The sequence below is a fragment of the Vitis vinifera genome, chromosome 13 (assembly GCF_030704535.1).
Source record: "Vitis vinifera cultivar Pinot Noir 40024 chromosome 13, ASM3070453v1".
Taxonomy (NCBI): Eukaryota; Viridiplantae; Streptophyta; class Magnoliopsida; order Vitales; family Vitaceae; genus Vitis; species Vitis vinifera.
Genome location: NC_081817.1, coordinates 28144654 through 28167747, shown reverse-complemented (window position 1 = coordinate 28167747; position 23094 = coordinate 28144654). Strand labels below are relative to the sequence as shown.

Below are 23094 nucleotides of genomic sequence, written 5' to 3'. Positions count from 1 at the left end.
AACGATCCATTATTTTCAAGTCATGCACATTTACATGATTCATTGAATAATATTCATAAGTGACATGTATTTGTCCAGATGATTACAAAATAATAAGAATTAAGAATGATAACTTTAATTGAGTCAAAAACCGATATTAATTGCATTGAAGAAGGAATTATTTCAACTCAATATTATGAAAAAAAATTATACAACAATTATATGGAGCCAATTCTCAAAAGCTAAAAATAAATCACAAGATTACAAAAACTTATATTTGCAATAAAAATATTTGTTTCAAAATAATCTTTGATAGCAAGTGGATTAAATCTTACTATGTGAGTCCAACCAAATAAGTTTGACGGTCTGATTAGATGGCCCATATTTGACCCAGGCCCAAAAGGCCGCCAAGGCCTAGTGAGCTCTAGGGCAACATTTGTCCATTCGCAGACTATAAAAGCAAGAGAAGCAGCTGTTTTTAGGGTTTGTGCTTCGTCTACCTCCAGCTCTCTTTCTCTCTTCATCCGCCTAAGCCGCCGAAAATGGTACTTTCTCTCTCTAGAAATCTAGCAAATTCAATGTTTGCATGTTAGATTTCGATTTTATTCCTCAATTTTCAGTACCATGATTCAGTTTATTCGATGAATCTGCAAACAGATCTTGAGACACAGACTTGATTTCCACCATTTTCTATCGGTTCTGAGATGTTTTCAGTTTTTTGTTTTTGTATTTTTTTTTTGAGAATCGTGTGCTGAAATGAGGGGTTGTTCATGATAGAAACGAATTAGGAAGATAGTTATGAGCTTTAAGGATGCAAATTTTTACTTTGAAGTTGATTTGGTCGGTGTTTTGATGAGGTAGAATCATTTTAGATTCACAGGAGACTCAGTGTGGTGGAGGGAAACAAAGAGGATGATTCAGGCCGTGTTTATTGAAGCTTTTCGGTTCATGGAAGCTCAGTAGAATTACTTAGCCTCCGTCAAATATATATATGCATGAAGTTTTTTAGTTTAACGCTTATTATAGTGCCCAAGATTTATGTCGAAGTTTAATGGGAGCTTCTTCTTAAAGACACCGGGCTGACTGTTAAAGTGGTTTTACGTGTTGTATGGTTGCAAACAAAAGCAATTTAAAGTAGAATAAGATTTGGGGGTTCGAATCTCTTTTTGGAGAGCAGAATCAAAAGGTTTAATGGCATGGAATGTTCAGATTTACTCTTAGGTATTTGTTTGCTTCAGTAAAGGGCCCGCTGGGGGGTGGTTTCTTTTGTTGGACTTTGTCATATAAGGGATGGGGGTTAAGGCTTGGTTTGTGCTTTTTTGTTCTCTTTTTTGTGTTTCTTTGATTTTCTTTGCTTCTTTAACACTCCCCATGTACTTGGGTTATGCCTCCTTTTTCCTAGGAACCTTTACCCTATGTTCAATTCTTGGAAAATTTGAGGGAAAATGCTGGAGAAAGAAAATAGAGAGGAAAAAGTGAAAGAAAGAAAATGCAAAGGGAAATAAAAAATAGATTTAAAGTTAAAGATGTTATTTTTATATGTTTTCTAGAACTCATTTAACATATTTTTACTATTTAAAGAACAAATAATTTGAAAATGTATAAGTTTTTTAATTATATATTTTTTACTTTATATTTTCTAAGTTAAAACAAAACAAAAAATGATCTTCTCTAGCACTTTTTTTCCTTTCCTTGGTACTTCATTGAACCTAACATAGCCTTAGTACATATCTTATTTCCCATTTTAAAAAAATAGTGTAGTTGAGATATACTTCCTGAGGAAGATGTCACTGGTAGGGGTTTAAAACTTATAATTTCATATATTAAATAGCGTTTTCAAAGAAGTATTTCACTAGAAACTGTAGTTATGTGGTCTTAAGTGAAATATAAGACAAGAAAGAAGATGAATAACAGAGTAAGTTAGTGGTGTAAAAAGAGCCTGTTATACTTCGGTTTTTTAGTCTTGTTATCTGGCTTTCTTTTTCAATATGTTTTGTTGAATATGAAATATATATTGTCTCACAGGTGAACGTTCCAAAGACAAAGAAGACGTACTGTAAGAGCAAGGAGTGTAGGAAGCACACCTTGCACAAGGTGACACAATACAAGAAGGGCAAGGATAGCTTAGCCGCACAAGGGAAGCGGAGGTATGATCGCAAACAGTCAGGTTATGGAGGACAGACCAAACCCGTCTTCCACAAAAAGGTAAACACCCTCATCTCACTTCCCTCGGCATCTTTTTTAGATTTGAATAATCTAATCTGGTTATTTTTGAACATGATCTAATTTCATGTAATATAATGAGGTAGTGTACAACATGGTCTTAGTGGTTATTTTAGAAACATGTTGTGTAAATAGGACTCCATAGAGTGACCGTGTTAAATGAAAAATTGTACACACAGCTTGGACAAAGATTGGTCCACCCAACAATATGGTGAAAGAGCCAAAAGGAATTATTTATGAAGGGAAACTGATTTATTGAACCCATCTCGTGTGATTGCAGACAGAAAAACTGAAAAATCGGTTTCAATATATCATAGTCAATCAGTGACACGGTTAACTGTATCCTTAGAATTGTTGGCTTCTCAAATTAACTATCAAGCCAATTGAGGCTAATTCTTCATAGATTGACCATTTCCCTTGTGCCTTAACAGGCTAAGACCACCAAGAAGATTGTTCTGAGGCTCCAGTGCCAGGGTTGCAAACACGTATCCCAGCACCCAATCAAGGTCAGAGTCTTAACCTCAAGCTACACTTTTCTTTTCCTGCCTTTTGTGTTACACCCCTTACTTTTACACAACTGAATTTTTGTTGTTGCAATTGGGTTTTGCAGAGGTGCAAGCATTTTGAGATTGGAGGGGACAAGAAGGGGAAGGGAACTTCTCTCTTTTAGGAGGCAAACTTGGTCATTTTCGTCTTGCTATATTATGTTGCTTAAATTTTTCTCCTTGTTTGAGCTGGAATGCAACTATTATGATACTCCATACACTTTGTAGTTCAATGCCAGGAATTTTGATGTTTGAAGTTTGGTTTTAAATTTTGGACTTTCTCCATCCCTACTCAGAAAACTGCGGTTTTCTCTTAAGTATAGTTGTCTTTTCACCATAGAGGGCAGGTGGTTGAGCTCTCAATGTCGGAAGCTGGTGGAACTCTTTCCTCCATTGTTTTTGACACGGCATTCAGAGTGGAAGACCCTTGCAGAATAACAATGGTATTCTCTTCCATTCTTAGTTCTCTTTTAACTCACCTGAATTCTCCTTTGATCACAGTGACTGTGTGATGAATGACCATGGTAGAGAGAGTTGAAAAGGTAGTACAATATTACTTAGTAAAAAGTAGTCACTTTCTGTTTGGTTGCAAGGAAAATCCAAACAAAAATTTTCTAGTCCCTTGTTTGGTTAACAAAAAAAAACACATTTGGAGATATATCCATCATTAGTAAAAGTTCATATTTTTTATTCACAAACCCTAAATGATGGACGGTATATGTGTGTGTATATATATTTAACAAAGAAGTTGGAAAAAGAGGTCAGAGCAATACCTCAAGCAAAGAGGTCGATCTAAGCAAAACAAGAAATGCTTAGAAATGTGGAGCATGATTTTGGAAAATTTGAATTGAGTGCACACCATAGGGTTGAAAATAACAAGCAAAAAAAAAAAAAAAACGAGAAATCGAGATTATGTTAAAAAAATGGGAGGAAAGTGGAATTCGTGGAAGTTTCAAGCACATTTTAAATTTGGTCTAAAACTAGCGTGGACGTCTATGATTTTATTTAATAAGCTAAAATTAATGTTATGAATTTTAATTTTAAATTTTATTTAACTGGACACTAATTTAAGAGTACAACTGAAAATATTTATATTCAAAATATTTTTAATAAAAATGTTTTATTTAAAAGCGTTTTTAAAAAGCTCATTTATTTGTATTTTTTTAAAATATATAAATAAATTTTAAAGTTTTTAGACTTGTTTTTTGAATTTGGTAAAAAACTTGGGCTTGTTTTGATAATTGTTTTCTTTCCATAAAAAAACTCGTTTTTTGCTTTTGGTTAAAAATAAAAAATAAGGTGTTTCAAGAAAATATTTTTTAAAAATTATTTATTTTTTGAAAGTTGTTTTAAAAAATAATTGTATAAATATGTTTAAAAATATTAAAAATATTTTCGATTTTGTTTTATGAAATATCTTAATTCAAAAACTAGTGACAGACTTTATGTTTTGGATTTTTATTTTATTTTATTTTTATTGTTTTATAACAATTCGGGGGGAAAAAAAAAGAAACAAAGAAAATAACAACAGCAATGGCTCTGCACGTGGCGAGTCCGTCTATTTCATCATTAAAAAAATAAATAAAAAATAAAAAAATACTATTTCCGAGTACCCTGCATGATAGCCATGGCCCATTTGAAGATCCTCCCCGTCAAAACCCTCTAGAAGAAGCCCTAGCTAGGGCTCAATTTCGGAGGCCAGAGCAACCAAGATGGCTTCTTTCGGCTCTCTCAAATCCGTCATTTTCGACAAGGAAGAGCGTAAACAGTACTATTCTCCCTTTCTCCCTTTAAAATCCCATGTATATTGTATATATGATTGTAATATTCAATGGAGCTTTATGGGTTTGTTGTTTGAAGGCAATATCAAGCTCATATAAGAGGGCTCAATGCATATGATCGCCACAAGAAATTTTTGAACGATTACGGTACTGTATACATTTCTCATAAGTTTCTTTTTATCTTTGAAGGCCTCTGTTTAATTTTATGCAGATTGGAATGGGTGTGCTTGTTTATCCGTTTGGGGGTTTGAGATTATTAGTATTATAGTTTATTTTTTAATTATTGACTCATTTGTTTTGCTTTTTCACTGATTTTTTAGCTTTATTTTGATTCTATGTCTCCAGTTGGTTGTGGCATTTAGGGTTGAATTTAACTTTTCATTCATTTGATTGTTGCTGTTGTGTTGTGTTCCACGTGGGAAAAGCCACACAAGACGATTTCATGTGTCAAATGAAATTATTTTGACTATTTGGGATTATAATACAGGGTGATACGGTTTGGAGTGAATACAGGTTGTCAGTGTTGGAGGGTTGATCCTTCTTGGCTCAAATACAAGATGCAGGGTTGGTTTTGGATATTGAAAAACTGTTAAAAAAGCAATATGCAAAGATTTGGGATTGAACTTAGTTAACAATTTGTACATGGAGACAATAGGGAAACGGACTCAAGGGAAGCTTACAAATAGTGAGCTATCTATTTGTTTCATTCCCGTGTCCTAAAGCAATTGGATGATGAACAATCTTCTTTGTCAAGGAAAGAAGGGGGCTACAGTCATCCTAACATTTTTCTTTCTTGTGGCAGTTGAAATGCAATGTTGGGTCCAAGTGACCAGAGTGTGGGATGTGAGAGGTAGTGAGAATTCATTTTAAGAAAACCTATGGCTTTAGATACTGGAACAGGGATTTCAGAAAACCCCTTAGAACTGGTAATCAATGATTGAGATTGCTGGATTCATACCATGGTATATTTCCGTTCTAGATCCTTAAGTGAAGTGGTTGAGAAAGATCTTCTCATTCTTCATTTATTGGTCATCAGGTTTTGGGTTTGTTTGATCGCCAGATATCAGGACATGGGGAAACAACTAAATAACATAATTTCCATTTTTATCTCACACTATGCCCTAGGTCAGTTCAAGTATATAACAAAGTTAGTATGTCCAATTTGAGATAAAGGTTACTTATAATGAAAAGGGAGTTTATTTTTCTTTTTCTTTGTTGGACACACTTGTTGAGTGTATGGTTGGCAAAACGGCATGTCAGAAACATATTCCCTATACAATTCCTTATCATGTCCAACTGCACAATGTGCCCATATTTTTGAAGTCTCCATTTTAAATGACTGAGTTAAGTAGGCTAAATGTAATAATTTAAGAAGTTCCACATGAGCTTAAAGTTCTTCTCCCTATGTTTGCCTACAGAAGACATTGGAAAATATGTCCCATTTTGCTTTGTAAGTTCACTTCTAAGTCATGTAAATTATTTTTGTAATTAGTTTCTTTGATGCTAACAAGTCCCCCAAGTAATTATAGTTTTCCTTGTTTAAATCTTGAAGATAGTGCAAGCTTGCAACTTGGAAGCTTATTGCATGTCTCAATATCTTGCCAAATCGTGCCTATGCAGTTTTAGGTCCTACAAACAGGGATACCTAATCATAATGGTAAAATGTAATATTGGTATGAAACTGATATTATTTGTACATTGTACATGGCTTGGGCTTGTTTTGGGCAATGTTGTTGTTTCAGATGTTCTGGAACATAATTTGAGCACTGATACCAATGAGGACTTGACTTGATATTGTTTGCTCATGAGATTATAGCACTACTGTTGTTTCTCCTCCTAAGATCCAGGGCTTAATGATTATTAACTGGTTTGTGGACCAGCCATAAAAAAATTTAAAATGTTTTGTTGGTGAAAGTTAATCTTTCCCAAAAGACTTCCACAGTTTTAGTCTTTCCTTATAAAAATTTCTTATAATTATATTCCCTTAAGTTCCTACTGGAATCAATTCCATAGCTGATTACATATGGAGAACACGTGTTTCTCCAATTTTGCTTTAATTCTTACCTATATAGCAATGTTAGGAGTCACATGTTTTTATAATGAAGAATTTATAAAACAAAGCATACTGGCAGATAAGATATTCCAACTAAGGAGGGTAGAAATTCCTGCTAAAGACCACAAATGCAAAAGCCTCTCTCTTTGCTTGGAAATCTGCTTCTTGATTCATGGTTCTTGCAACTTGAAGGTGATCATGTCTATTAAAGCGGCAATTAATTCATCCTCAACCATGTTTGGATGATCCTCCTAGAGGCAAATGTCTTGGTCTTGGCCTATTTTATAATGGTGGAGGGGTTCCCTCCACATTTTGTGTATTGGGAATTAAGATTTTTTTTGACAATATTTGTTTTACAGCTGGCTTCTATGGTGAGCAAAGATCCACACATACAAAATTGCCTGTTAAAACTGATCAAGACACTATTAGAGAAGGATACCGGTATGTTCATATTGTCACTCTATTTAGTTGTGCTTCCATATATATATATATATAGATTTTGGTTCATTGTGTGTCATATATAAGTTTGGTGCTTTTATTTGTTTGTTTCTTTTTCTTAATTGCTTGCTTCCAACTATGATCACCCTATGTTCCACTTTCCTGGAACAAAATTTGCATCCAGTAAGGAGATAGACCCTAATAATCTATTTGTTATCTGGGATTGGTGATCCAAAAGGATGGGGAGAATGAGAAGACATTACCCATAGATTAAGAGTGGAATTCATGGAGTGAAATGTGTTTATGGAGTGTGTTTTTTGATCCACCAGTGCTTATAAATTAAAGGTCAAATAATTTTGCCCTGTCAAAAATTGTGACTCAGGAAAAAAAAGCATCTGTAATGAGAGAGAGATCGAGAGAGTCTGCGAGTGAGGGAGTGAGAGAGATCGACAGCGATGGAAAGATGCATCGCGCGGAGAACAGGCGGAAACGGAAAACAAACAGCTTCGGAGTGGAATCTAAGGCATTCGAGCTGGAAATGGTGGAGAAGGGAGGGACAACCCTAACCATAACGGAGAGCAAGAAAGGAGTATCGTCTTGGGTGCGTATGGGTTTGAACAGTGTAGGGCTACTCATGGAAGGTCTCCAACAGTGCATCGAGGATAGGAGGGATGGAAACTGGGAGAAGAGATGGAAGGAGAAGGGTCGAAGCTTCTCCATGGTGCGCGTATATAACAGGGCTGGATGTTTCCTGCGGGTAGGGGTAGTTGATGAGGTATCAAAGAGATACAGCATTTGTATCCCAAAGGGCAAAGGGAGTAAAGGGGGCTGGACGGCGATGGTGGAAGCGTTGTGCCAGTTGGGTATCATCGCTGATAGAAAGGTACAGCAGGAAGGAATGAGGATTTCGGGAAGACCGAGCCCGGAAAAGGTGAAAGGAAGGTCGTTCGTGGACATGGTGAAAGCTTGGGGGGATAAGGAGCCCAGTCCCATTCGAGTGGAGGTGGGACGGGAGGAGATTAGCAGAAACATTAGCAGGTTGGAGAACTGCTTGATTGGGAACTGGGACCCTAAAAACGAAATAGGGGAAGATTTGGAAAATCTGGGCTGGAAAATGGCAAAGGCTTGGGGATTGAAAGGTAAAATGGGGATTGCGAGCATGGGTAAAGGGCGAGCTCTTCTGGAATTCGAGCTCGCGGAAGAAGCAAGAAAGGTTCATCTGTCTGGCAACAAGGTGGTGGGAGGTGTTCGACTGGGATTAGAGAGATGGAATCCAAGATCGGGGTGTATGGAAGAGGGAGAGATAAGTAAGGAAGTGTGGGTGAGGATTTTGGGACTTCCAGTCTCGCTCTGGGTTCCTTCGGTGTTGAGAAGGGTGGGAGACGCCTGTGGTGGATTCTTAGATGTGGATCCAAAGACGGAGAGGATGGAGGAGTTAGAATGGGCAAGGATCCTAATTAAATCGGACGGCGCGAACACCCCGGGATCGTTGGTGATAGGGATTGAAGAGATCTCTTACTCCCTATCACTATGGTGGGAGTCGGTGCCGGTGCTAAGGCAGGAAGAGGGGAGGAAACGCTGCCTGAGCGATCGGCTACGAGGGGAGGTTAGTGGAGATGTAACTCCACGCGCGGGGTCGAGAGTGAAGGAGAAGGTGGGTGTGGGGATCGAGATGCAGCGTCAGATGGGAGACGGGACGTGCCGTCTGTTGCAGAGAGAGGGTACAGCAGAACGGGTCTTTTCGCATGTGGGCCAGCTGCGGGGGCCCGACTCGTGGGCTGGGTCCGCGGGTCCTAGCAGCTTGAAGAACCAGGCTGCTGGGCCATCTCTAAGCCCAATGGGGGACCAGCTTGGGCTGCGGCAAGTTTCAAATTTGGGACGGGCTACAGTTGATGGACTGGGCCAGCTTCAGAAAGGAAAGTCCAGTCTCAATCAGGCCCACGTAGTGGACAATGGGCCTCTTTTAAAGATCTTCTCCCCTGGCCTCACCGATAAGAATAGAAATGCCTTCACGGAGAATGAGTTCATCAATTACAGAGTAGAAGAGATAGGGAGAAGGCAGCAATCGGTCCCACCATCCCAGGATACAGAAAGGATGCTGGAGGAAGAAGCTGCAAGGTACGGTATTGATGTAAATTTGGGGGGTCTCAGGGTACAAGGGGCTTCTTCCTCTAATTCTTTTTATTTTGGTCGGTCTCCGGATAAGGAGGGTTACGACCATTCTGGGATGCAAAGGGAGGGGGCTGTGATTGGAAGCGGGTCCCGAAATCCAAATGTAGAGGACCGTATAGAGAAAAGGAATGGTTGTTGGGATCTGGTTGAAATAAATAGTGTTGAGCCTTTGGGAAGAAAATTGGGATGGATGGCAGACCAGACGGAGCCACAAGAGGGTAGTAAGGAGGACCAACTGAACTGGGAGGAGAGTAGTCTGGTTAGATTCAGCCAATTCCTAGGCTTCTCTACGGAAGTATTGGAGGTGGAAATCCTGAACTTCTTGGACAAAATCAGAAAAAGAAAGGAGAAGATCATAGGTAAAGGTTTTTTGGAGGCCTCAAGATTTGAGAGGGAGCTCAAGAGATTGGAAAGTTCTGTTAACTATGAAAAGGAAGCTAAGAAGAAAGGCCCTATGAAGGGTAGAGGGAACCAGAAAGTAGGTGTCCAATGAACTTAAGAATTTTGAGCTGGAATGTGAGGGGCGTGAATGATAGGCTCAAGAGGAAAATTATTAAGTCAGTGATTAGGAGTCAGAAGGTGGATCTATTCTGTCTCCAAGAGACGAAGGTGCAAGTGATGTCTGATGAGATGGTGAGGAGTCTAGGGACGGGGAGATACCTTGATTGGAAGGTGTTGAATGCTAAGGGGACAGCAGGAGGTGTCATAATTTGTTGGGATAAAAGATCTCTGGAGATTCTGGGGGTGGAAGAGGGCCAGTTTTCCATTTCCTGTAGATTCAGGAATGAGGGTGATGGTGCAATCTGGGTTTTCACGGGGGTTTATGGACCTTTTTCTAGAGAAGATAGGGAGGGTTTATGGGAGGAACTTGGGGCAATAAGAGGATTGTGGGAGGAGCCGTGGTGCTTGGGAGGAGACTTCAACATAACTCTGTACATAGATGATAGAAATAGAACTAGGAGAATTACTTCAGCTATGAGGAGGTTTGCCCAGATCATTGACGAGCTAGGACTCGTTGATATCCCTTTGCAAGGGGGTTCCTTCACTTGGAGTGGGGGGCTCAACAATCAAACGCGGGCTAGACTGGACAGATTCCTAGCAACCCCTTGTTGGTTAGATCAATTTAGTAGGGTTCTTAACAGAAGGCTGCCTCGTCCAACATCAGATCATTACCCGATTCTGTTAGAGGGGGGAGGGGTAAGGAGAGGTCCGTCTCCTTTCAAGTTTGAAAATATGTGGCTCAAAGCTGAAGGGTTCCAAGAGCTGATAAAGGGGTGGTGGCAAGGGATAGAGGTTAGTGGGAGACCGAGTTACAGATTGGCGACAAAGCTGAAGGGGCTGAAACAAAACCTAAAAACATGGAATAAGGAGGTTTTTGGAAGGTTGGAGAAAAACAAAGCCGATGCTCTTCAGCAAGTGGAGTCCTGGGATTCTGTGGAAGAAGTGAGGAGTTTAATAGAGGTGGAGCTAAATCAAAAGAAGGAAGCTAAGGAGAGTTATGAAAAGTGGGTGTCAATGGAAGAAGTGCATTGGAGGCAACTGTCTAGGGAATTATGGCTAAGGGAAGGGGATAGGAACACGGGGTTCTTCCACCGCATGGCCAATGCCCATAGGAGAATCAATGCCATGTCTAAAATTATGATAAATGGGGTGAGTTTCACAGAGGATCAAGATATGAGGGAAGGAATAGCAAACGCGTATCAGCAGTTCCTTTCGGAAAATCCGGGCTGGAAGGCGGATATAGGGGGCCTTCTTATGAACCAGATCAGTCCCTCAGAAGCGGATGGTATTGAGGTTCCGTTTTCTGAGACTGAAATCTTCACAGCCTTGAAGGGGATGAACGGGGACAAAGCCCCGGGCCCGGACGGATTCACATTAGCTTTTTGGCAAAATAGCTGGGAGACTGTCAAGGAGGATCTGCTGGGGTTATTCAAGGAGTTCCATGATCAGAACTCTTTCATTAAGAGTCTGAATCACACATTTCTGGTGCTGATCCCAAAGAAAGGGGGTGTGGAGGAGTTAGGCGACTACAGGCCAATCAGCTTGCTTGGGGGCCTTTATAAACTACTGGCCAAGGTGCTGGCCAATAGGATCAAAAAAGTTATTGGCAAGGTTATATCTCCTGATCAGAATGCGTTCATCAAAGGGAGACAGATTCTTGATGGTTCCTTAATCGCAAATGAGGTGATAGATTTGTGGCAAAAGAGGGGAGAGAAAGGTATAGTTTGTAAATTGGATATTGAGAAGGCGTATGATAGCATCAATTGGCAATTCTTGCTAAAGGTCATGCAAAAGATGGGCTTTGGATCAAAATGGATAGGATGGATGTGGTACTGTATCTCCACTGTCAAATACTCAGTGCTGGTGAACGGGGTCCCAGCTGGCTTTTTCTCAAGCACGAAAGGTTTAAGGCAAGGGGACCCCCTTTCCCCCTACTTATTTATCATGGGAATGGAAGTACTAAGTGTGCTTATCACTAGGGCTGCTGAAGGGGGATTTATCAAGGGCTGCAGAATTTGGAGAGATAGAGAGCAGGCTGTTAAAGTTACCCACCTTCTTTTCGCGGACGACATAATTATTTTTTGTGAAGCCAAGAAAGAGGCTCTCTTGCATTTGGGCTGGGTCCTTTTTTGGTTTGAAGCTGCCTCTGGACTGAAGATTAATTTGGACAAAAGCATGGTTATTCCGGTAGGGGAGGTGGATGGGGTGTTGGATATGGCGGCTGAAATTGGATGTAGGGTGGGGCAACTACCTACTGTTTACTTGGGTTTGCCTCTTGGGGCTCCAAATAGGGATGTTTCCGCTTGGGATGGGGTGGAGGAGAGAACACGGAGAAGGCTATCCCTTTGGAAACGTCATTATCTATCCAAAGGTGGTAGACTCACTCTTATAAAGAGTACATTGTCCAGCTTCCCTTTGTATCAAATGTCGGTTTTCCGTATGCCTAAATCAGTGGCAAGAAGGATTGAAAAACTTCAAAGAGATTTTTTGTGGGGCGGAACTAACGGGGGGACTAAGAGTCATCTGGTTAAATGGGAGGCGGTGTGTGTGGAAAAAGAGAAGGGAGGATTGGGGCTAAGGAAAATTACTATCTTGAACAAAGCTCTCCTTGGCAAATGGATTTGGAGATTCGCGGGTGCTAAGGAGGAGTTTTGGAAAAAAGTGCTTGAGGCCAAGTATGGGAAAGAGGAGTTTGGGTGGAGGACAAGGAAGGCAAACGGGGCGTTTGGTGTTGGAGTTTGGAAGGAGATCTTGAAGGAATCCACTTGGTGCTGGGAAAATATGGGGTTTAAGGTGGGAAAAGGTAGCAGAATAAGGTTTTGGACTGACCTTTGGTGCGGTAACAGTGTGCTGTCCCAAGACTTCCCGAACCTTTTTTCCATGGCTGCCCATAGGAACGTCACAGTGGAGGAATGCTGGGATCAGAATACGGGTCAAGGAGGGTGGACCTTAGGGCTATTAAGGGACTTGAATGATTGGGAGGTGGGCTTGGTGGGCAATATTCTAGCCGTGTTGAGGGATTATAGTGTTACTATGGAAGACGATGCGGTTTGTTGGAAGAAGGGTGAAGACGGGCTGTTTAAAATCAAGTATGCGTATAATGTGTTGGCAAACTCTCATGGGCTGGATTTCCCTCATAGCAATGTTTGGGTAGGCAAAGTCCCAACCAAAATTGCCTTTTTTGCTTGGGAAGCTACTTGGGGGAAGGTCCTCACGTTGGATAGGCTGCAAAGAAGAGGGTGGCATTTACCTAATCGATGTTTTTTGTGCGGGTGTGAAGAGGAAACGATCAACCATATATTAATTCATTGTACAGTGGCAAAAGGGTTATGGAATATCATTCTTGCGTTGTGTGGTGTGCAGTGGGTCTTTCCAAATTCTGTAAAGGAGGTCCTTAGTAGTTGGAAAGGCTCTTTTGTGGGGAGGAAAAGAAAAGAAGTGTGGAAGGCCATCCCGTTATTCATTTTTTGGAATATATGGAAGGAGAGGAATAGGCTAGCTTTTAAAGGGGGGGTGTTGGATTGTCAGAAATTAAAAACGTCTCTTGTATACATTATTTGGGGTTGGGCTAAAGTGTACATTAACATGGAGTCGAAATCCCTAATAGGTTTCTTGGAGTGGTTAGCCTCCAAGTAGGGCTTGTTTCGTTATGATTGTTTTTTGAGGGTTGGTAGCTTTGTATACTTCCTGTATGCCTTGAGGCTATTGGCCGTTTTATATATATCATTTGCTTATCAAAAAATAAAAATAAATTAAAGGTCAAATTTTATACCATGTTCAATCATGTTTCATGGTGTAAAAATACCTGGCAGTAAAGAGACATGTCCTGAAAATGAGTATAGCTGGTATGAGAATGTTTGGATGGATGGATTGAAAAAAAAATTGCTTAGCGTCAGAAACAAATGCATTCATGAGAATCATATCACCCATCGGGAACAACATATAAAGTTGGTGAGATTGTGCTTTTTCCTTTTTTCTTTTCATGTGCAGTGAATTAATTAAGGAGTGTGGTCAAATTATACTGGACAAGGATCATGGGAAGGCCAAAATGTTGATTAAGGCAATGAAAAAAGGCATGATATCTATCACATTATAGATGAAATTGTCCTATATTTGCCCATGGATTTTCACTTTTTATCCACTATTCTATGTATTAGTCTGCCATTTAATATGCCTTTTTGATAGGCAAAGTCTGTTGTTTTAACACTATATCAAGAGCAGGATCATTTTGAATAACAAATCCATAGGAAGATATTCCCTAATTATGAGATTTTCCTTCATTTGTTTGTGTTTTGTTAAAATGGGGATGCTCCTGTGTTAAGGATTCATGAGGACACCCTGTTGCTTCATTTGGGTCGCTAATTTCGAGTTTGGCTTCATACAAGCACAAACAATGTAACTTGAGGTTGAGACAGAGGCACAGTGTGTCACAATGGATCATATGAACATGTTTTGATTTTGCGTTTCTGTCTGATCCTTACTTCATTTCTTAACATGTTTTGATTTTTTGTTCTTATAGAAATTATGGTTTTTATGAAGCTGTCTTTCTAATTTGTATGTTTTGTGTGGTTACTTTATTCAATTGTTTGTTACTATGTAAGGTTCATCCTTTCTGAGGAAGATGAAATGGATCAATCATGGGAGCAAAGATTGGTGAAGCGTTACCATGACAAGCTTTTCAAAGAGTATCCTTTGCAAATTAATGCTATCTTCATTACTGAAATTATCTTGTATTTTGAAACGTCGGTGTATTAAATTGTTTAGTTTAGCAGTGCTTAATTATAGCACTGATATCTAACACTTCTTTAACTAATTTTTTCTTGGAGACATACTGGATCAGCCAGTTAGATCCTTTTTTTTTTTTTTTTGAAAACTGAGGAACCTTTCATGGCTAGACCCTTAGGACTCTCCATGGGGACCCGAACCTCAGGGTTCTGACCGCACCCGGAACAACTAGCACCGGGTAAATCAGTGTATTTAACCAGTGACAAGATTTGAACCTGGGACCGTGTGCCTTTACCACACATCCTAGCTTTCACCCTAACCAACTGGGCCACCCTGACAGGCTGCCTATCAGGTCCAGTTTTGACAATGTTGCCTTTAACTGTTGTTAATTTTCCTCCTTTCTGGTTTAGCTTATTTCGACTTGGTAGTTCAGAGAATTGAAATTATCTTTGATTTTCCATGATATTGGCCTGTCGATTTCCTATGCCAAGGGACAGCTCTATGCCTTATAAACACTTCCAATAGTAGTCCATCTGGGGCCTCCTAGAGATCATAGTCATAGCTGTACCCTGTTGCACTTGTGCCTCCTTTCTGCACTAAAGGCTGCCATGGTCATCTTTGATGCCAATCAGCATGTGCCTGATTCAAGCTTGTACATGCCTAGCTCTACCCAAAGGCATCTTTGCTGACTCCATGCTTTAAATGTGCCTCCTAAGTCCTAATGGGCCATTCTTCCCTTTCCTGATTTCTCTCATTACAAGTGCCCTTTCCAAGTCATGCACATGCCTAGCTCCACACAAAGGCATCTTTTCTCTCTCATTTCATTATTTGCCTCCTATCAGACCATTGTTCCCATCTTGATGCAAAACTCAATGCAAGTCAATACCATGCATCATACCAATGCTTGTATAGTAAGACTAAGTATTCCTCATATGTTATTTAGTGATGCACTTTGATTACTTGTTTGATATTTCTGGGTCTAACTTTGCCAGATGCTGAAGTATCATAACAAATGGAGACAAGCTCTCACTCTCCTTTTGTCTATCATACATGATCATCACTGGCCAAATTTTTTTCCATATGGATTTTCTTACAATTTGTGTTATAAATTTGCATCTAAATGTTTTGGTGCATGTTTTGAATTATTTGTGGCTTTTAAGATTAATTAGTTTGCTGCTATCGAGTTATAGATGGAAGTCAGCAGTACTTCCTTGTCCATTACCTTAAACTTATTGAAGATACTGCATAGCTGACATGTCTCAGTACAAGAGTGGCAAGGTATGAGGGTACTCATGTTATATGGATTTATAGCCTTATCAATTTTCAGTAAATGATTAATTACTCATTGCTCCTTTGCTCCTCTAAAGTTGTCTTTAATCTCCTTAGTAAAAATGACATTGATCCCTCTCTCTCTTGCTTTATGGTTTATATATGCATAAAAATTGGGAGTTTTCCTTCTCTCTTCGTTTTGTTGTTAATTTAGAGGATTTTCCATCCTCTCTCATACTCTTTTCCCCAACTTCTTAACAAATTGTAAAAAAAAATGTGAAGTTGCCTAATGTGTATTGATTCTATTCCATAGTAGTCATATATTGGTTCATCATAACTATCCTAACAATGATGTATTGTTTTGCTGTATTTTGTTTTAAAAAGTGTAGTAATAGACCTAAACTGTTACTCCTGAAATTCTTTTGTTTGGTTTGCTTTTTCTGCCCCAAGCTCGTGGTGTGGAATAGCCTCTTTTGTAATGGTATCTTGTGTCTATAATACCCATACATGAGAGGCTGAAAGAGATGATATTCAGGATATGAAATTGTAGGGATTTGCTTTTGCTGCCCCAGGCTCATGATGAGGAATATCCTCATATAAGGATATTTTGTGACTATAACACCCTTACATGAGAGGCTATAAAAGATGATTTCAGGATATAATATGGTTTGGTTTGCCTTTTGTTACTTATTGGATTTGATCAAGTTCGATTTTGCTGGTCTTTCTTGCAAAAGCTAACAAATTTTCTTTTCGCCGTTGACTTCTAGAGTTCTCTTGGTCATGGTTGATGTCTCATGATGCCGTACCATTGGCATTCATTGCATAGCTTGAGCTAATATTAGCATATATGAATGCAAAGCTTTTTAGGTTTTGGTTTTAATTTGAAAGGTTTAGCTAGTTTTGCTTTTCTCTTATAGGATAAAATTTATTTGAAAAAAAAAAGGTCAATGCTCTAATTAAATTGCAGTAGTCCAGAAACTCCAAAAAAAGGAGGCCTTGGAAGTCCTTAGAGGTAGAGTTCCACAAAGAAGAGATCTGTAAGAAGAATCTGAGTTTTGCTATAAAATACTTCTTGTTAAGGGTCCTTCTGTCTCTTTCTTTCCACATATGCTAAAAAGGGCAAAGCCTTGTTACCCCTGAGCTTAATCCATCCACCGTTAACAAGCTCTTCTGTATTTCTTGACAATGCCCAAGAAAATCCAATGAAGACAACAGAATGTTCTACGTTGGTCAAAACAAAAATGAAAGTTGGAGTAAAAGATGATTCTTCAACTTACACATGCAACACCTCTATGGATTATTTCCCCATACTGATCAAATGATCTGCCTCAAGCATATAGCTAACTCCTGTCCATGTAAATAAGATAATCAATACACCACATATCCTCAGCTGCCAATGCTATTTTTTGGCTGCTGCCCTATTCTCCAACGAAAAGTTATATTTATGACATCTTTTTTCTCTTCTATTGGGGTTGGGCCCCAGTGGTTGTTTGGTGGGTTTGGTTGGCACTGGAGGGTTTCCTCCACCTGGAGTCATGGGCATTTCATATAAAGTTATTTCTATTGTAGTTCATTAGACATGCTCATAAAATGTTTTATATATACATATATTATTTTTTTTAGCAGTTTGTCAAACATAATTTATCAGGTTTAGTGTTTTTCATTATGGGAATACATATAAAGCCAAACTAAACAAATCAAAGAAGGAAATTGAATGTAGTTTCATGTTATACATCTTTGAATTGTGTACAATGAAAATACCATACAAATAGAAGTGATTTCATTCTATTGGATGTCTCATTGAAATGTATTTATTTATTTATTTCCTAATACTTTGATATAAAGTTGGTCATATAATATCCCCTGATCATCTAAACAAAATAGAAGTGATCTCCTGCATTGGAATCCTAAAGTGACCTTATTTCGCATAACCACTAAGGAAAACTGATTGGAGTCATTTAGAAAGCCATTTGAAACAAATGGTACTTGTTTGATTTCCTTTGGGTGCTCAAACTATCCATATATCTGCTTGTTTATCCTTGATTTATTTGTATTTGATGTAAAGTATGGTCACTTTTTAAGTTAACTCGGAGACAATTTCTCTGAATTTTAAGTTTCTTCTTCATAGATTGGCCTGAGGTGGAGGACTGAGAAGGAAGTCATATCTGGGAAAGGTAATGTTATCCATGTCATTGACTATTTATATTGTAATTTTTTTCCCATTCAGTAATGTCATGGATTTTACATCAGCCTATGATTTTAAAAGGTGCCACAAAGTCTGAATTTGTATCTGGTTGTATAGCATTAGATGGACGAAATCATCAAGGATATTCTTGGAAAATAAATATAAGTTATGGCCCTAAGGTTTTGGAAATTTCTATATTTACTATTGCAAGTTAGTGTTTACTGTATTTATTCCATTGTATTTTCGTTTCTAGTGTAAAGAACTTCATAGATGATAAGATGGATTCCATTGCAAGGACCAACTGTTTTAGAAATCATCGAAGTTGCATAGGGTTCAAAGTGGGTAGTTGAAAGGAAAAAACGGCTTGTTTGGCCAAATAGGCCATTTTGGCTTTCAACTCTCAGATGCTGGAGCCAAAGTGAAGTCTTTAAGATTTGTCAATGGAAATAAAAGCTAGGGAGAGTTTTTTCGAATTTTTTAGTAAAATATATATATATATATATGTGTGTGTGTATTTTTTAGGGAGAAGATTTTTATGTTTATGACTTTCAAATAAAAAATTGACTTTGGAGGTAATTTGCAGTGTATTTATACTTTTCCTTTCTGTTAATCAATGTCTCTTACTTGGTTAATTTACCTTGTTTGTCAGGGCAGTTCATATGTGGTAACAAACATTGCGATAAAAGAGATGGCCTAACAAGCTATGAGGTAAGTGCTTGTAATAATGATCCCTTCTTTTATTTATTTTTATTTTTCTGTCTATAGAATAAACTAGGGTTTACTTTTTTAGAGTAAATGTTGGTACTTGAACAATTGTTCTTTGGTTCATGACATCTTATCTTCATGTCTTCATGTAATTGTCCTTTGTCAGACTAGTTTGTGACAATACTTAATGTAATATATGGCTCTATATCGCTTGTCACTTTAGGCTTTGAAAACCTTTTAAAACCTATCCTGAATTTGAGTTTCTTTCAAAATTGATTTTACTTTTATGCACGATATAATTGATTAGCTAGATAACTTAAAAGGTCTTTTGTGAACAATGAAAGCAAAAATCAAATAATAAGGGCAAGGTATCCACTGCCAACAACACCAAAAAAGAGTGAAAGAATACAATGCACAAGGCATAAGCCCCAGCCTACACCCTACATGAAACAGGTTAGTGATCCACTGTAGGGGAAGACGAAGCCCCTCTGCTGGCCAAGTGGCCAGCCTCTAATGATCATCTGTGAGATCTACTTGAACTCAACCTCTATTGTGAAAAAAGAGGTAATGATCTCCCTCATTAAAAACAGCTCTCCTATCTCCTATAGTAATAGCAGTCAAATTATGCGAGTCCTGCCCATACCTCTTGCTTTTCTAAGGCCTTCAGCCAGGGCAAGAACCTCTGCTTTTGATTGCATTTCATACTCTTGTCCTGCTTAGAGAATGCTAATTTGACCTCCTGTTATGGTTTTGAAAAGTTTACTTGGTTCCAAATAGGGCCTAGCTACCCAACAGATCTGCTGTTGAAATTGAATTTCATGCAACAAACCCAAATCCAGATGAAGTTACAATTGGCAGTTTACTGTATCTATTAGTAATTCTAGTCGTAGTATTCTGTCCTAATGCTTATTCTTTTATTGGGAAAGCTTGATGGAAAAAGACTCGATATTTAAATCTTTTCCGCATATAATAAAACTCGATCCTGCTTGTGCTAAAACTGTAAGAAATTTTAGTTTACATCATTTTAAGTAGCACTAATTTATCATTTATTACAGTTTTACCTGCAAAAATTTTCACTTTTCTATACAAGCTTTCCATTTCATCTAACTTGGCTGTTGTATTGCAGGTGAACTTTTCTTATTTTGAGGCTGGAGAAAACAAACAGGCCCTAGTGAAATTAGTAACTTGTGAGAGGTGAGTGGCATTTACTAGCTATTTTTGTTTTGTTGATTATTCCTTGTCACGTGATATTCATCCAGTAACAGCATTAATATTTTCATGGAATATGGTTGTTAGTAATTTTGGTTATGCATGTCGTGCCCACCCCCTGACTAATTCATCCTTTCTGAAGTAAATCAAAGGAGTATTATATACTTTTTGGTAGTAACATACTTCCATGTAGTAAAATGAACAGCTATACTGAAAATCTGATCTGTTTCTATCCTTAAACTAATATGAACTGTTTTTATCCCATCCCCTAGTGGTTCTAAGAACTGGGGACATTGGGAAGTGCGACGAGGATTTCTGTCCTATTATGATTCAAGGACATATGATTGATGGCATTCGAAGACGCTACTCACCTGGTTTCATCAGGAACCCGAGTTGCATTATTAGGAGTTTATTTTATTTCCTTGAGGCCAAACCTAAACTTTAATCATCAGTTTTCTTTTTTAAATTTTCATTAGGGAATTTAGTTATTATGGCTCTATGGCTCTATATGTCTCTTGGTTTGCCCAGATCTTCTTCTATAACGACATTGTTCCCCTTGTTCTAGTGCAATTATTTTGATCTCCTATCTTTGACATACTCTGACTGCACATCTTTTTTAACTGTTCAAATAGATGTGCAGAAAAACTTAATTACAAAAAACGAAAAGAGAAGGAGCAGTCAGCAAAAAGAGAGAAAGAAGAGCACAAAAGAAAAAGGTGCCAAGTGGAGTCAAAAGTTCATTCTACTTTAGAAACTAATTTATACTGATATACAAGTAAATAGCCAGTATTTCTGCTATCTAGAAGCTGACATACTGTCTTCTTTCAGGGAAAGAGTAAGTAGTGATGATGATACAGAAAATGAGCATAAGCAGAGCAGAGAGAGGAGAAAAGGTCAGTGCTACCAGTAATCTAATCTCTTCTTCATTGTTTATTATTTGAGACTTAATATTCATTTGCATGATGGCCCACTGTTATGTTGAACTATCCATTTTCTTTTAAGATTTGACCCTACATATTAAATAAAATGTAAAAGTTATAAGATGGTCATGAGGCAACCGTGCATCATGATATTAGATGTTCCACAAACCCTAAGTTTTCAACGGAGCAGAAATCTATGAAAGCATGCCTTAGCTTTGCTTTGGACCATTATGACCTAAACAATCTTCCCTTCAGGCTTCCCCTGTTCTGCTCATCAGCATTTCAGTGAAGTTCAATCTGGGCTTATGGCTGTGTTTCCGGGTTCTTTGCAGGAAAGAAGGCTTCAACCTCAGCTCGCGATCATAAGACTGAAGATGACGAAACTTTTGATGAGTTCCTTGAGGGAATGTTTCCATAAATTTGAGCTGAATCACTGCTTCTATATCCCTAGGGTACCAACTCTGTTTTTGACAACAATGGTGAATTGAACGGCTGAAGTAATGTTTCATGGGCTAAGGCTTTTATAGCCATCTACAACAACAGTCATCCATGTAATCTGCAGATTCCTTGAATAGATTTTGCATTATACATCTTGTCTAGGGCTGCTCAAAGAATTCCTACTACTGTTATATATGTCTTGCATGCTCACATTTTGATAATGTGAAAGGAAAAATAATGTAATTCGACCCGTATGATACAGTTGTAACTTGTTTAAATTTTGAAAATCATATTTGCAAAGTGTTTTCACCTTTTGGTTTCAAATTTTGATAGCAAATATGCTATTGACAATGTTTCTACATAAAGTGTTTTTAGTGAAAGTGTTTACCAATGAAAATCATATTTGCAAAGTGTTTTCACCTTTTGGTTTCAAATTTTGATAGCAAATATGCTATTGACAATGTTTCTACATAAAGTGTTTTTAGTGAAAGTGTTTACCAACCTTTGGTACTAATTCTAGAAAATATTTTTTACCTTTTTTAATATTTAAAATTTTTTATTTTTCAAGTATTAGAAAGTCTAAAAACAATTTCTAAAATCATTGATTTTTCAACATTATAAATGATTTTTAAAATATTTGAAAGTGTTTTTTAAAATTTATCAAACACTTTTTTAAAGACGTTCTTTTAGGTTAAAAACGTTTCCTTCAAATCATTATCCCGGATTAGTTTTGAAAAGCTTTGTTGCCCAAGAATGCGCTTTACAGTTTGAAATTTTTTATTTTTTAAGTAATAAAAAAGTTAGAAATACTTTTTTAAATCATTGTCAAACATATTTTAAGATAATTATTTAATTCTTTATGGTTTTAAGATGTATTTAATTTTAATAATTTATTTTAAGATATAATTTATATTTTATAAATTTTAAATAATTATTTAATCCTCTATTTTAATTTTTTTTCCTACAAGTGGGAATTTGTAGGATTACGAAAGGATCGAGGATCGACTTGCAATCAATTTTATCCAAAATTCCACAATGAAACGGCGTCGTTTTGTTTAGCTAATTTTGCAGTCTATAGTCTCGAGGGTTTGGCGAGAGAAGACGAGAAGGCCACGTGGCTCGCGTTGAAGGTGGGCCCAGGCTGCTCATTTTGATGTTGACACGTGGTGTGTGGAAAGAAATGTCAGTCGTGGCAACTTCTACCTTTCAAAAAGCTTAACCAACCTTTGGTCAAGTTAGCCCCATATTTCCCCTGGTTAGTTGTTGGGATTCCATAATGTCCATATTGCCCTTGAACTTTAATAATATTTCAAATAATTCAAATAGATAAAATCGTCATTGAAGAATGTAACGGATGACATAATAAAATAAAGGAAAAGAAAAACAACAATAAAATAAAATCCCCAAATGATTTCTCGAATCAAAAAAGGATAAACATTGACAATAACAAAAAAATCTGAAAACAGGAAAATGTGAAGTTTTAAGAATCTAATAATGCCAAAACCATAATTCAATTCAATTTAATTTTAATAAAAAACAATATATATATATATATATATATATATATATATATATATAATTAAATTTAATAAATTATTTTTATATATATTTTTAAATTTATTTATTTTATCTAGATTAAATTATTAGATAATGAAAAATTTTTAATTACATTTTTTATTTACTTTTCGTATTAAACTAAATATGAAAAAAATGATTTTTCTTCTATCTCATTCTTCTTTGTCTTTTTTACTTTGAGAAAGAAAAAACAATGAAGCAAAATAGAAGCAAGAAGAAAAAAAGTTAAAAGGAAATTTTTTTTTAAAGTTGATACATTAATTTTATTTGTTTATTTAAATTTATTTTACTTAATTTTTATTTTTTATAAATATTAAATAATTAAAGATGCATAAAATGTTTAGCTAATATATATTTTTTTTCATTTTTTCATGGC

The 23094-nt window shown here is 37.3% G+C and overlaps 2 protein-coding genes across 3 annotated transcripts; both read left to right on the top strand.

Moving 5' to 3' along the window:
• The first annotated feature begins 360 nt into the window (after positions 1–360).
• LOC100261906 (large ribosomal subunit protein eL42) lies at positions 361–3016 on the top strand. Of its 2 annotated transcripts, XM_002278945.5 has the most exons (4): positions 361–524; positions 2005–2184; positions 2634–2708; positions 2813–3016. In XM_002278945.5, exons 1-4 carry the CDS (start codon positions 522–524, stop codon positions 2870–2872), a joined length of 318 nt encoding a protein of 105 aa, XP_002278981.1. In that variant the 5' UTR covers positions 361–521; the 3' UTR covers positions 2873–3016. The 2 variants fall into 2 exon arrangements, with proteins under 2 accessions (XP_002278981.1, XP_059597853.1); XM_059741870.1 differs by having other exon boundaries at positions 406–524; positions 2634–3016.
• A 1337-nt stretch (positions 3017–4353) lies between these two features.
• Positions 4354–21452, top strand: LOC100853067 (uncharacterized). Its single transcript, XM_003633513.4, has 11 exons — positions 4354–4515; positions 4608–4675; positions 6941–7022; positions 14294–14377; positions 15656–15695; positions 17815–17860; positions 18521–18579; positions 19703–19770; positions 20418–20501; positions 20614–20678; positions 21038–21452. The coding sequence occupies exons 1-11, from the start codon at positions 4460–4462 to the stop codon at positions 21121–21123; spliced, it is 738 nt and encodes a 245-aa protein (XP_003633561.1). The 5' UTR covers positions 4354–4459; the 3' UTR covers positions 21124–21452.
• Positions 21453–23094: the final 1642 nt, after the last annotated feature.